Genomic DNA, 12,217 nt, shown 5'->3' with positions numbered 1-12,217 from the left:
GGAGTGGGGGTCACTTGATGGTGGATGAAACCTGACTTCAAAGCTGATGGGAGTCGTGGAGCTCAGAGGTGCACAGGGATGTTCACCTGGGGTAATGTTCAGACAGAAAGGTTCATTTTTGGGTAGAAAATGAATTATTTTTCTGTTTTCAGTGCGAGCAGCGGCTCTGGAGCAGCTGTCAGGAGGTCAGTTTGTCAGAGGTGTCTTTGTTCCCCAGTTAAAGCAGCGTCTTTGTTCCGCAGGTTACAGCAGGGCCTTTGTTGGGCCTTATCTGCGCTGCCCTTGAGCTCCCACCGCGCTTGTCAGGGATGCTCCGGGTTCCTGGGCTGCGTTCCCGGGCTGGCAGCACCTCCCAGGGCAGCTTTTTACAGCTGACATCCTCTGTCCCCGTTTTTCTCCATCAAACCCAGGGGATTCCGGCTGCACCGAGAGCGGGAGGTGCCGGGCCCTGCTGGGGCCTTGCGGTGCGGAACCGGCGCTGGTGGTGAGGTGGTTCCAGGATCCTCCTCCAGGCAGGATCGTGGCGAGGTTGAGGTGGGAAGGGACCACGGGAGGTCTGTATCCAATGTCTGGATGAAGCATGGTCAGCTCCAGGGATGCACCAGGATCGCTGGATCCTGGAGTCCTCTGGAGCTGGAGGCTGCACAGCCCCACTGGCACCAGGTCCTGCTGCTTCTCCTCCTGGTGGAAAGGGAAAGCATTTCCTGATGTCCCTCCTGGCTCTCCCTCGTTCCAGCTGCTGCCATTGTCTCTCCCAGCACTCTGTGGGGAAGAGCTTGGCTCTGTTTCCTCAATCATCTCCTTCCTTGGGATGGGAAGGTCCCTGTTAGGTGTCCCCACCCCACACCGGTGTCATCTCCAGCCCATCTCCCTCCTCGCCCCACCACGGCACCCTCCTGTTCCTCTGCGGCACCCTCTGCTCCGACTCCAGACCCCTCTGGAGTCTGGGATCCAGACCTGGATGAGCTCTCCTCACACCAGAGGAGGGGACAGGGCCCCTCAAGCCCTGGATGATTGGAATGAGCTTCCAGGTCACATTTCCACATTCCCAGCCGAGGCTCCTCAATTCCTGCTCCTCCAGCTCCAAGAGCCGGCGGTGTCCCTGGGATTTACCATCCCTGGTTTTTCATCACCGGGCAGAGGATGGGATTTTGGAAAGCTGGGTCAGTTTGGGAAGCAGGTGCCACTGGACAAGGCTGTGAGCAGAGGGGACACGTGGGTAGCACTGGCTGCCCCAAGCATGGCTTTGCTTTCCAAAACAGCTGCTTTTAACCCAAATCCAGCCCCTGCTGCGCCTTCCCCTTTTCCTGGCACCAGCTCCGAGTCCGCAGGGTTTTATCGGCCCCATCAGCGCTGTTTGCTCTCCTGCCAGGCTCTCGGGGGTGAGTAACTCACCAGCTGCTGGGGGGTCACAAGACACCGAGATAAACCTGTCAGACTCGATAATCACCGCAGCAGCAGCAGCCGGCGCTAATCTCCGCTCCTTCAGGGCCTCCTGAGCTCTTTAATCCCCAGGAAATTTGCAGGATGAGCAGTGGAACGAGGGGCTCCTGAGGGATTGGGTGCTGGATCAGGGGAGGTGTCCTCCCATCTCCATCCTCCCTGCAGCCACCTCCACTGGGAGCGTGTGGGAGGGAGAAAAGGGGCAGCCAAATCCATGGTGGCGTACGTTTGAGGACAGTGGTCAGGGGACTGACAGGGTCCTGAGGCTCATTAAGGGAAATTAAATTCCTTTAATTAGTTCCATGGGATTATGCTGGTCAACACCAGGCCCTCTGCACCAGCCCCTTCAGCCTGGAGAAGGGAAGGATGCAGGGAGAGCTTCCAGCACATTCCAGGGCCTGCAGGGGCTCCAGGAGAGCTGGAGAGGGACTGGGGACAAGGCCTGGAGGGACAGGACACAGGGAATGGCTTCCCACATTCCCAGAGGGATGGATGGGATCTGGGGAAGGAATTCCTGGCTGGGCTGGAATTCCCAGAGAAGCCCCTGGATCCCTGGGAATGTCCAGGGCCAGGCTGGCCAGGGCTGGGAACATCCTGGGAGGTGTCCCTGCCCAGGACAGGGAGGTTTGTGTCCCAAAATCCCCTGGGGGCCGCGTCACGCACGAGGAACCGGATGCATCAAACACCAAGGAGGGAATGCACAGGGGGTTTATTTGACCAGCTGGAGCTGCAGAGAGCTGACTCCCAGCCCCAATCTCAGGTGGATTTATTCAGCACGTGCTCCATGATTTTCTTCAGGCCCAGCCAGGTCTCCTTGGCCGCGGGGATGATCTGGTTGGCGGGCAGCAGGAAGCCATAGCGCCCCGTGTCCCGCAGCTCGAAGGCGAAGGAATATTTGATGCCGTTGTCGTAGCTCCAGTCAATGCTGCCTCCACTGGCTTGGTCTGGAAGGGAAAGGGAGAGGAACGCTGGAATTCTGTTTTTCTGCTGTTTGTATTTTGGGGGACAAGGAGGGGGTTTGGGTGGGAACGCTCAGGTGTGATGTGTGACCAGTGGTGTCACTGCACAGGAGCTTTGTGGCTTCCACGGGGGACAGAGCCTGTGGGGAGGACAGGGATCGGTGTCCTGGGATCCTGTGGGGAGGACAGGGATCAGTGTCCTGGGATCCTGTGGGGAGGACAGGGATCAGTGTTCTGGGATCCTGTGGGATGTCCTGGGATTGGTGTCCTGGGATCCTGTGGGGTGTCCTGACAGGGATCCTGTGGGGGGACAGAGCCTGTGGGGTGTCCAGGGATCCTGTGGGGAGGACACGGATCGGTGTTCTGGGATCCTGTGGGGTGTCCTGGGATCCTGTGGGGAGGACAGGGATTGGTGTCCAGGGATCCTGTGGGGAGGACAGGGATTGGTGTCCAGGGATCCTGTGGGGAGGACAGGGATTGGTGTTCTGGGATCCTGTGGGGTGTCCTGGGACCCTGTGGGGAGGACAGGAATCGGTGTCCTGGGATCCTGTGGGGTTTCTGACAGGGATCCTGTGGGGTGTCCAGGGATTGGTGTCCTGGGATCCTGTGGGGAGGACAGGGATCAGTGTCCTGGGATCCTGTGGGGGGACAGAGCCTGTGGGGAGGACAGGGATCAGTGTTCTGGGATCCTGTGGGGAGTCCTGGGATCCTGTGGGGAGGACAGGGATCAGTGTTCTGGGATCCTGTGGGGTGTCCTGGGATCCTGTGGGGTGTCCTGGGATCCTGTGGGGAGGATGGGGATTGGTGTCCTGGGATCCTGTGGGGAGGACAGGGATTGGTGTCCAGGGATCCTGTGGGGAGGACAGGGATCAGTGTTCTGGGATCCTGTGGGGTGTCCTGGGATTGGTGTCCTGGGATCCTGTGGGGTGTCCTGACAGGGATCCTGTAGGGGGACAGAGTCTGTGGGGTGTCCAGGGATTGGTGTCCTGGGATCCTGTGGGGAGGACAGGAATCGGTGTCCTGGGATCCTGTGGGGGGACAGAGCCTGTGGGGAGGACAGGGATCAGTGTTCTGGGATCCTGTGGGGAGTCCTGGGATCCTGTGGTGGGACAGACCCTGTGGGGAGGATGGGGATTGGTGTTCTGGGATCCTGTGGGGTGTCCTGGGATCCTGTGGGAAGGACAGGGATTGGTGTCCTGGGATCCTGTGGAGTGTCCTGGGATCGGTGTCCTGGGACAGCCCCTAAAAGCTCGGAGTGGCCAAATACTCACAGATGGTTTTGCAAATGGTGCCCACTTGGAAGGTGGTGCCGTAGAGGGAGCGGATGGAACTGGCGGCAGCTCTTCCCAGAGATTCCTGGAGGGGAGAGAAGGTGAAGGGAAAGTCAGGAAGCAGCCACACTTCCCAAGATTAAACATTGGGATTTCAGCAGAAATCTCCAAACTGCTTTGGGGACGATTCACACCAACGCCAGTCACAGCTTCCACAGCACCTCTGGGAGGTGCCACTGCAGGTGAGTTAACTTCCAGAAGGTTCTCTAAGGGTTCATCCGGTGTTTCCCTCACTGGAGTGTCAAGGGAAGGCTCAGGAGACACCAGAAATTCCCAAGTTGGGATCTTCCAATACTCCAAGGTCAACTCTGTGCTCACTTCAACTACATAACAGGGGTTGGATGGAAATCAGAGCTGGGTTCTTTGTGAAGGAGGGAAAAAAGGCAACAAATTGCCACAGGGGAACTGAGATCAGGGAAACTTTGGGATGAGCCTGAAAAAGCTGTGGAATTCTTCTTTAGAAATATCAAAACACTTAATCCAAACTCAGACAAATTGGCTCTGGTTCCAAAGCCCTTTTGGCACAGAACAGAAAATTCCAGAGGCCTTTCCCGTTGGAATTACAGTTGTGAGATCCGCATTGCCTCAGAGGTGTTATTGCAGCTGCGATGGTGCCGTTAGGGAAGAGCATGGAAAGGATGGAAAAGCAGCTGGAGAGGAGAGGAAGGGGAGAGGAGGAGAAGAGGAGAGGAAGGGAAGAGGAGAGGAAGGGAAGGAGGAAGGGAAGGAGGAAGAGAAGGAGGAAGGGAAGGAGGAAGGGAAGGAGGAAGGGAAGGAGGAAGAGAAGGAGGAAGGGAAGGAGGAAGAGAGGAGGAAGGGAAGGAGGAAGGGAAGGAGGAAGAGAAGGAGGAAGGGAAGGAGGAAGGGAAGGAGGAAGAGAAGGAGGAAGGGAAGGAGGAAGGGAAGGAGGAAGGGAAGGAGGAAGGGAAGGAGGAAGGGAAGGAGGAAGGGAAGGAGGAAGGGAAGGAGGAAGAGAAGGAGGAAGGGAAGGAGGAAGGGAAGGAGGAAGGGAAGGAGGAAGAGAAGGAGGAAGAGAAGGAGGAAGAGAAGAAGGGAAGAGGAAGAGAAGGAGGAAGAGAAGGAGGAAAAGAAGGGAAAGAAGGGAAAGAGAAAGGAAAGAGAAGGGAAAGAGAGAAGGGAAAGAGAGAAGAGAGAAGATAAAGCCAAGTCCTTCTGTCTCACCAGCTCGGCATAATCGTCTGGCCTGGTGCATTTGTATCCATAGGGATACATCAGGAGCTGGGAATAACTGTGGAGGGTCAGGAAGGCCTTGAAGTTTCCATGATTCTTGATGAAGTCGACAACAGATTTCACTTCCACCTCGGAGTTGGCGCTGGGCCCGTGGTAGGAGTCGGAGCAGGGTCTGTTACTGGCTCCAGGACCTGGTGGTGCAAGGAGGGAACGAACCTGTGAGGAGTGGAATTCCTGGGAGGGCAGAGCCCACAAAGCTGGGCTTTCCCAAGGACAGCCTAAAGCCAGGCCTGAAACGCTGCTAAAAGCTCAAACAGCAGCGACAGAGCTGTGAGTGTGCAAGGGATGGACTCTGAGATGGTGCAACCCAGAAGAGGTTGCCCAAAAACCCAGGGATCTCCATTCCATGTTCAGTGATTGAATGGGGCTTGGAACTGTCTGGGATAGTGGAAGGTGGATTTGCTCAACTGCAGGGAGTGGAATTAAATATTTCAGGTCCTTCCAACCCAAACCATTCTGTGATTCCACGATTCAGTAATTCCATGATGCTGCCTCATGTTGTGCTCAGGGTGATTAATCCCCTTTATAATCCTGGTTCTGTGTAACAGGATCCAGAATCCAGAAGCTCCATCCCTACCTCCAAAACCTGCATCCCAGTTCCTGTTGGGATCAACTCCCACGCAGACGCTGCCGGGAATCTTGGAGCGGGTTTTCCTCCACATGCGATTCTACAAGAGAGAAACGCTCAGAAAGGAGCAAATCTGGGAGCTGGCACCAAAACTGCTCCCCAGAAAGAGCTGCTGTCCATGAGGGACTGACCCTAGGAACGATCCCGAGAGTATTTCAGACTGCCAAGATGGGCCAAGGGTTAAAAATCAAATATATTTACTAAAACTGGGATATTTACAGGGGTATTTACTTTCAGAGCCCACCTCCCTCATGGTGATTATTTCTTTGGAAAAGCCTGGAATGTCACTGAGCTCAGGCAGAGCTGACCCACCGAGGTGTGAGTGTACACAAATCCATCAGGGTTGGCCACTGGCAGCAGGAAAAGATCCATCTTGTCCAGCAGGGAGGTGATGGAAGCGTCTGTTCCGTAGTCAGAGGCAATCTAGGCAGAGACAGAGCTCAGCAGAGTCATTCCTTCCCAAATTCACTCCCTCATTGCTTGGGACAGAGGAAAGGCTGGATTTCGGGGCAGGGAAACAAGGAATATCCATTTTCTGCTGGCTGTAACTGTTCTTGGTTATACATGGAGTGAGCAGTGAAGATGGTTTTATATTTATTTAATATATTTATATTTTTATATTTATTTAAGATATTTATTTAAATATATTATATATTAAACATATTTAATATATAATTTAATATATTATCTATAATAATATATTTAATATATAATGTATTTAAATAAAAATATAATATAATATAATTATAATATAATTATAATATAAATATAATTCTAATATGAATACATTATAATATTAATATATTATAATATAATAAATATAATATAATAAATATAATATAATAAGATATAATATATTATAATATTATATACTATATTATAATATGATATACTATATTATAATATGATATAATATATTATGATATATTATAGTATGATATATTATAGTATGATATATTATAGTATGATATAATATAATATAATATAATATAATATAATATAATATAATATAATATAATATAATATAATATAATATAATATAATATAATATAATATAATATAATATAATATAATATAATATAATATAATATAATATAATATAATATAATATATCTTTAAATAAATATATTTAATATATAAATTAAATCCAGCAGGATTTAAATCCTCATTTATAGAGGGCTGGAGGTCTGGGCATTTGGGGGAAGGAAACCAATCCCACTGGATTTTTCTGGGTGAGCAGAACAAAGCAGCAAAAATAATCTCAAAAAAAGAAAATCTCAAAAAAAAAAATCTTTGCTTCTTTGTGTAACAATTTCACCTGAACCACGACATTTTGTCTGCCTAAACTCAGCTTTTCTAACAAGACAGAATTTTCCAGTTTCCTCCTCAGGGAAACCTCAGCTGCTTTTGGGAATTAACAGAACCCACGGAGGGCTGATACCCTCAGAAACACCGGGAATCACTCCCTGGAGAAGCCAGGGATGAATCCCTGCCGCAGGAACCTTGTTGGCGATCCACAGGGCGCTGGCCTGGGTGACCCACTCGCGGGAATGGATGCCGGCGTCGAGCCAGATGGCCGGGCGCTTGGAGCCTCCGGTGCTGAACTGGGAAATCAAACAGGAGCATTTCAACACCCCTCAGCCAAGGCCAGCCCACAACAGCCAGGGAATTTTAGGAATGCTCTGTCCTTCGTCCCTGTGGACGCGTTCCGCGATATCCGTCGTACCTTCAGGACGTACAGAGGCCGCTTTTCGTAGGATTCCCCGATCTGGATCTTCTCCACGAAGCTGAACTCGGATGCAAGATGATCCAGTTCTTGATTAATCTGAAAGGAAAGGTCACAAGGACATTAATGTCAGATTTGAGGATGTGAATATCATATTTATGTGTTCTTCCATTCCTTCCAGAGAACCGTGGGCTGATTCAGGTTGGAAATCCCATCCCGTTCCACACCTTCCACTATCCCAGGTTGCTCCAACCTGGCCTTGGACACTCCCAAGGATGGGGAAGCCACAGCTTTTCTGGGCAAAAAGTTCTTTATTTCCTTTTCTTCATTTCCCAATTTCAAGATCCCTTTATTTCCCTTTCTTTTGAAGGATGGGTTTTGACAGAGTCTGCAGGAGAGTTTATGGAATTTTGATCAGCGCTGGCTGATCGTTAATCAAAATTAATACTGCAAAAAACAAACCCACGTGCCAGAAAAAAACCTGCAGGGACATTTTACATCCTAACATGGGATGCTGAATTGAAGACAGCATGCAAAAAGACCAGAAAAAAATCAGAATATTCTTCCCCTGAGGTTCTCACCTCATCCAGACTGTGGTAAGCACCAAAGTCGAAGCTGCTGCTGCGCTGCCTTTGGGCACTCTCGGCCATGTCTTGCTTTTCTTTATCCAGAACATCCTAAAACAACATTTAAATGGTGAGAAGTGTCTGCTTCAGCTGCTAAAAGATAAATAAATGGAAAAGCAGTGAGTTGATGCTGGTTTAGATGCTCTTTGGGGATTACTGCTCATGAGGGAATGTCAGATTAGGGCCCAAGTGGGTGATTTTTATCCATAACTACTCTCAGTGAACGATGAGGAACTTCAGTGTTGGAATTCCCAAATGTCCTGGGCCAAAAGTCCACCTGGAACTCCTCAGGGGTGGATTTATCAATGTCAGAGAGCACCTACAGTGATCCATGGATGGTCTTTGAGGAATAATCCACAACCTACAGAAAGAAGGGGAGGATCCCACGGAAAGCAGAGGATGGAAAAGCGGGAGAGAGGCCAAACTGTGATTCGGTGTTTCCAAAAGATGTAAAAAATGAGCTCTGCCCACCTGCAGGTCCTCGATCAGGATGGAATATTCAATCCCCTGGGATTCCAGGAAAGCTTTCACTGACTGGACACTGAGAGCAGGAATTCTCACATCCACGGGGAGGGCGGGAGCAGAGGGGTTGATCCAGAAATCCAGCTGGAGAGGAAAAAATAAATGGATTTGGTTTGGGGAAGGAATTGTGCAAACAGCTCTTGCAGAGTTTCAGGAATGCTGATTTCTCCCAAATCAGCAGGAGGAGCCCTGGAATGCTCCGTTCTCTGTGGCTTCACCACAGCCTTGTATCAGTTCTTGTGATAAACTAAATTAAATAATAAATTCAAAAGGACTGGAGTCAGTTTTTTCATTGACTTGTAGCCTTTGGTCATAAAAACAAGAGGATATTTTAGTTGTCTCTGATGATTATTTTATTATTCTCCCTTTTACTAGAAACAATTTCAAGAAAAACTCCATATTCCAGTCTTAAACTATTTCTGGTTTTAATTTAATTCTAAATTATTCATATAATATTTTTAATTTTAAATAATTAATGTCTAAATTATCCATATAATTTAATTTCTAAAATTATCCATATTTCTAAATATGGATAATTAATGTCTATTAATATCTAAATTATCCATAATTTTAATTTCTAAAATTAGAATTTAATTTCGAAATTAAATTTAGAAATTTTAATTTCTAAATTATCCATATAAAATTTTTAAGCCAGTGATTTTAAAAAAAGAATTTTTCAATTTAAAAATTCTCACCAATGGCAATAAGAACAGTATTAACCTGGAATTTTACAGCGTGTTTTCCTGTTTCAATACAGTGTAGACCAACTAATAAATTCCTTCCATAACTCTGGGAGACAAAACATTGCCATTCCCACTGGAAAAACAAGTTTTTCAACACTGAGATTAAGATCTAACAATTCAAACACCATGGAAACCCAGCAGGAAAAAATAAAAAATAAAATCAATTCTCGCCCTCCTGAACTGGTACTTGAACTTGCAGATGAAATTCGAAGTATCCAGAGAATAAATTTATTTATGGCAGCTGCTCCAGGGTGATGTGAACCTTCCAAATGAGATGGAGATTCACACCCTGAGCTGTTGGGAGCGAGGTGTGAATCCTCCGTGTGAAATGTCCCAAAACTCCTCTGTGGCCGTGACCCACCTTCAGATGTTCCAGCGATTCCAAAAGCTGCAGCTGTTTGATTTCCTCCTCATTTCTGGTCTTGATTCGGAGAACTTGGTGCCTGCAATAAATCAGCAGAAAAGGGCTGGGTGATCCGGTTTGTTCCCGGCACCGTTAATTCGGCGTTAATTGTGTGTTCAATTGTTAATTGTGTGTTCAATTGTTAATTGTGTGTTAAATCGGTCGATTCGGTGTCACCCGAGAGTTCAACCCGGACAACTTGGATGAGTTTTAAATCAAAAGGATCAACCCTGTCTGGCAGCAGCTGGTGGGAAAATAATATCCCGGTTGAGTTGGGGAAGGATCGAATATTTGGGGAGAAAACACTAAATTTGGGATTTGTTTCACCACATTCCAGGTGGGATGAATGAACCTCTGGAAATGCCTCATTCCATGGGCTGGAGTTATCGACTCACCAGCTGGGAGCTCAAACTGCACAATTGGAAACATTTTTAAGATGGAAATGAGGTAAAAAGGGTGGATGTGGGTGTTTATTTACAGCTGCTGAAGATGGACTCGTTTACACCAGGTTTACACCACGTTTACACCACATTTACACCAGGTTTACACCAGTTTCCTCTCCCTGGCCAGCAGAGGGGGAAGATCTCTTTGAACCTTAAATTTTTCCACATTAGTAATTTATTATTGGATTCTCCATCGCCATAAACTTTATCTCAGGGTTGGATTTTGCTGAGAATTAACCACAACTGCTGAGAAATGGATTCACAAGAATTCACTTCAGGATGAAATTATCAAATTATCCCCTCCTGGATTTACAAATCCCTGAGTTTTGGGACATTCTTTATATTATTTTTTATTATCCTTAAACCTCCATACACAGATTTACTCACTGGAATCTAGTGCTCACTTAGTGCACCTCAGGATTTATTGCATTTTATAATCTTTAATTATTTTTAATTAAATTTATTTTTAATTAAAGATTTTATAATCTTTAATTATTAAGGCTCTTCCATGGTTAGTGAGGCTGTGAGAAAATATCCCGTGGGATAATTTTTGCACTGGGACACAAAGACAGAATTTAGAATTTAATGGTTGGAAATCAGGATTTGAAAGGCTGAAGGAGAAATAAGAAACTTGGGGGAAAAAAAGGGGAACTTTCTGATCTGAGGACAGGTTCTGGTGTGCAGTGAGGTTCAGCTCAAGCCAAAATCAAACCTTGGGTGAACAGGAATTGAGGATCTCAACTCCAGAACCCAAATAAAAATAAAGAAATGTTCCCTCAAACGTCAGAACACCAAAGCAACAAGAACAATCAGTCACAAAAACAAACAAAAAAATGTGCCCCAAGCAGATTTTGTCAAGTTGAGAGCACGAAAATCAACAAGAACCAGCCCTAAATGAAATATTTTCCACAAAAGCGTAACTCACCCAACAAAGGTTTCCAGGCACAGGGAAACCCCGATGAGGGCACCGAAGATCAAAATCAGCTTCATGTTTGCTGCAAGTTCAGCTGGGCCTGGCAAAGGGGAATTTATACAGAGCTTTATTTTTCAGATGAAACGCATCCGATAAAACCTATCACTCCATGTGATCAAGTTCTCACATTTATCAGAGCCTTCAAGGTAATCACTGGGCTGATTTCACCACCTAAAAAACAAAAAATATTTTCCACTGACACATCCAAAGCAGCGGGGGAGGAGTCGGTCCCAAAGCCCCGACCACAAAAATGTGCGTGTCCTTCCGCAAGTTGTTCAGGACAGGAAAACAGGGACGAACTGAACTCATCCCAGATCCCACCGAGCTCTGCCAGCTCCTTCCTTCTTCATTCCTTGTTCCAAAGGGTGTTTGAGTAGTTCTGGGGGAGCAGATTCCTGCCTGAGCTTTGGGAATAATCTCCAGCTGTGGCTGTCCCACAGGGCTGCTGGATAAAGTTGTTGTTTATTCAAATAAAGAGGTTTTTGAGGGACAGGCAGGAGCTGAACCTGCTGTCACACCTGGGGTTTCCGGGGAGAAGGGACAGAGGGGAGATGTTCAGCTGCTCAATCCAACCCAGGAGAAGGAGGAAAGGAATTCCCTGACAATTCTCAGAGGAAATTTTAATAAAGATCTCGGTTTGTATCACTCACTCCTCCCTGAGGAGCCTCCTCTCACCTCCACTCCCACCCTACTCCTCCACAGGTGTCCTGTTATGGTCACAGCTCCGAGCAAATCCTTTGTCTCATGTTTTTGGGAGCAAAGGCAGCCCCGGGCAGGGATTATTCCTGTTTTGGGGTGTAGGATTGAGTCATCTTCTAACTGCTGTGTCTTGGGGGCAGCAGGAGAACTGCTCTGATCTCTAAGGTTTAACCAAACCCAGTGCCTGGGGGAAAAAGATCTCCACTCCCTCAACTTAAACCAAATAACAAAAATTTATCCCAAGAGACAGGAACCACCGCAGGAATTTCCTGCTCCTGGAGCTACAGCAACTCTGGTGGAAGTCAAATCCCACCTGTAGCTTCCAGACTCCAATATTTGATAAGGAATCAGCTCTCTGTCCACACCACCTGCCACAGGTCACTCTTTGAAAACAGGAAAGAGAGATTTAATCTAGGGCAAAATTAGAGCTTCTTTCATTACTCATTCTACATCCCACATGGATTTAAGGG

General features: G+C 47.5%; 1 protein-coding gene across 1 annotated transcript; it reads right to left on the bottom strand.

Annotated features, from left to right (window-relative positions):
* Positions 1-2,142: 2,142 nt before the first annotated feature.
* LOC131591908 (carboxypeptidase A2-like) lies at positions 2,143-11,072 on the bottom strand. The gene is made up of 11 exons (XM_058863025.1): positions 11,001-11,072; positions 9,591-9,672; positions 8,436-8,570; positions 7,920-8,015; positions 7,339-7,437; positions 7,115-7,216; positions 5,925-6,035; positions 5,562-5,652; positions 4,916-5,115; positions 3,674-3,758; positions 2,143-2,387 (listed from the first exon to the last, which is right to left on the bottom strand). Exons 1-11 carry the CDS (start codon positions 11,063-11,065, stop codon positions 2,200-2,202), a joined length of 1,254 nt encoding a protein of 417 aa, XP_058719008.1. The 5' UTR covers positions 11,066-11,072; the 3' UTR covers positions 2,143-2,199.
* Positions 11,073-12,217: the final 1,145 nt, after the last annotated feature.

The sequence above is a fragment of the Poecile atricapillus genome, chromosome W, assembly GCF_030490865.1.
Source record: "Poecile atricapillus isolate bPoeAtr1 chromosome W, bPoeAtr1.hap1, whole genome shotgun sequence".
Classification (NCBI taxonomy): Eukaryota; Metazoa; Chordata; class Aves; order Passeriformes; family Paridae; genus Poecile; species Poecile atricapillus.
Note: the sequence above shows the minus strand (reverse complement) of the source record. Positions and strands in the feature narration are given on the sequence as shown.

Excerpts from the sequence above, each read along its gene's own strand:
- LOC131591908 (XM_058863025.1), bottom strand. The coding sequence starts at position 11,065 with ATGAAGCTGATTTTGATCTTCGGTGCCCTCATCGGGGTTTCCCTGTGC. Across the intron at positions 8,571-9,590 it reads AATCGCTGGAACATCTGAAG|CTGGATTTCTGGATCAACCC; the intron begins GTGGGTCACGGC and ends TTTCCTCTCCAG. Across the intron at positions 2,388-3,673 it reads CACCATTTGCAAAACCATCT|ACCAAGCCAGTGGAGGCAGC; the intron begins GTGAGTATTTGG and ends TTTCCCTTCCAG.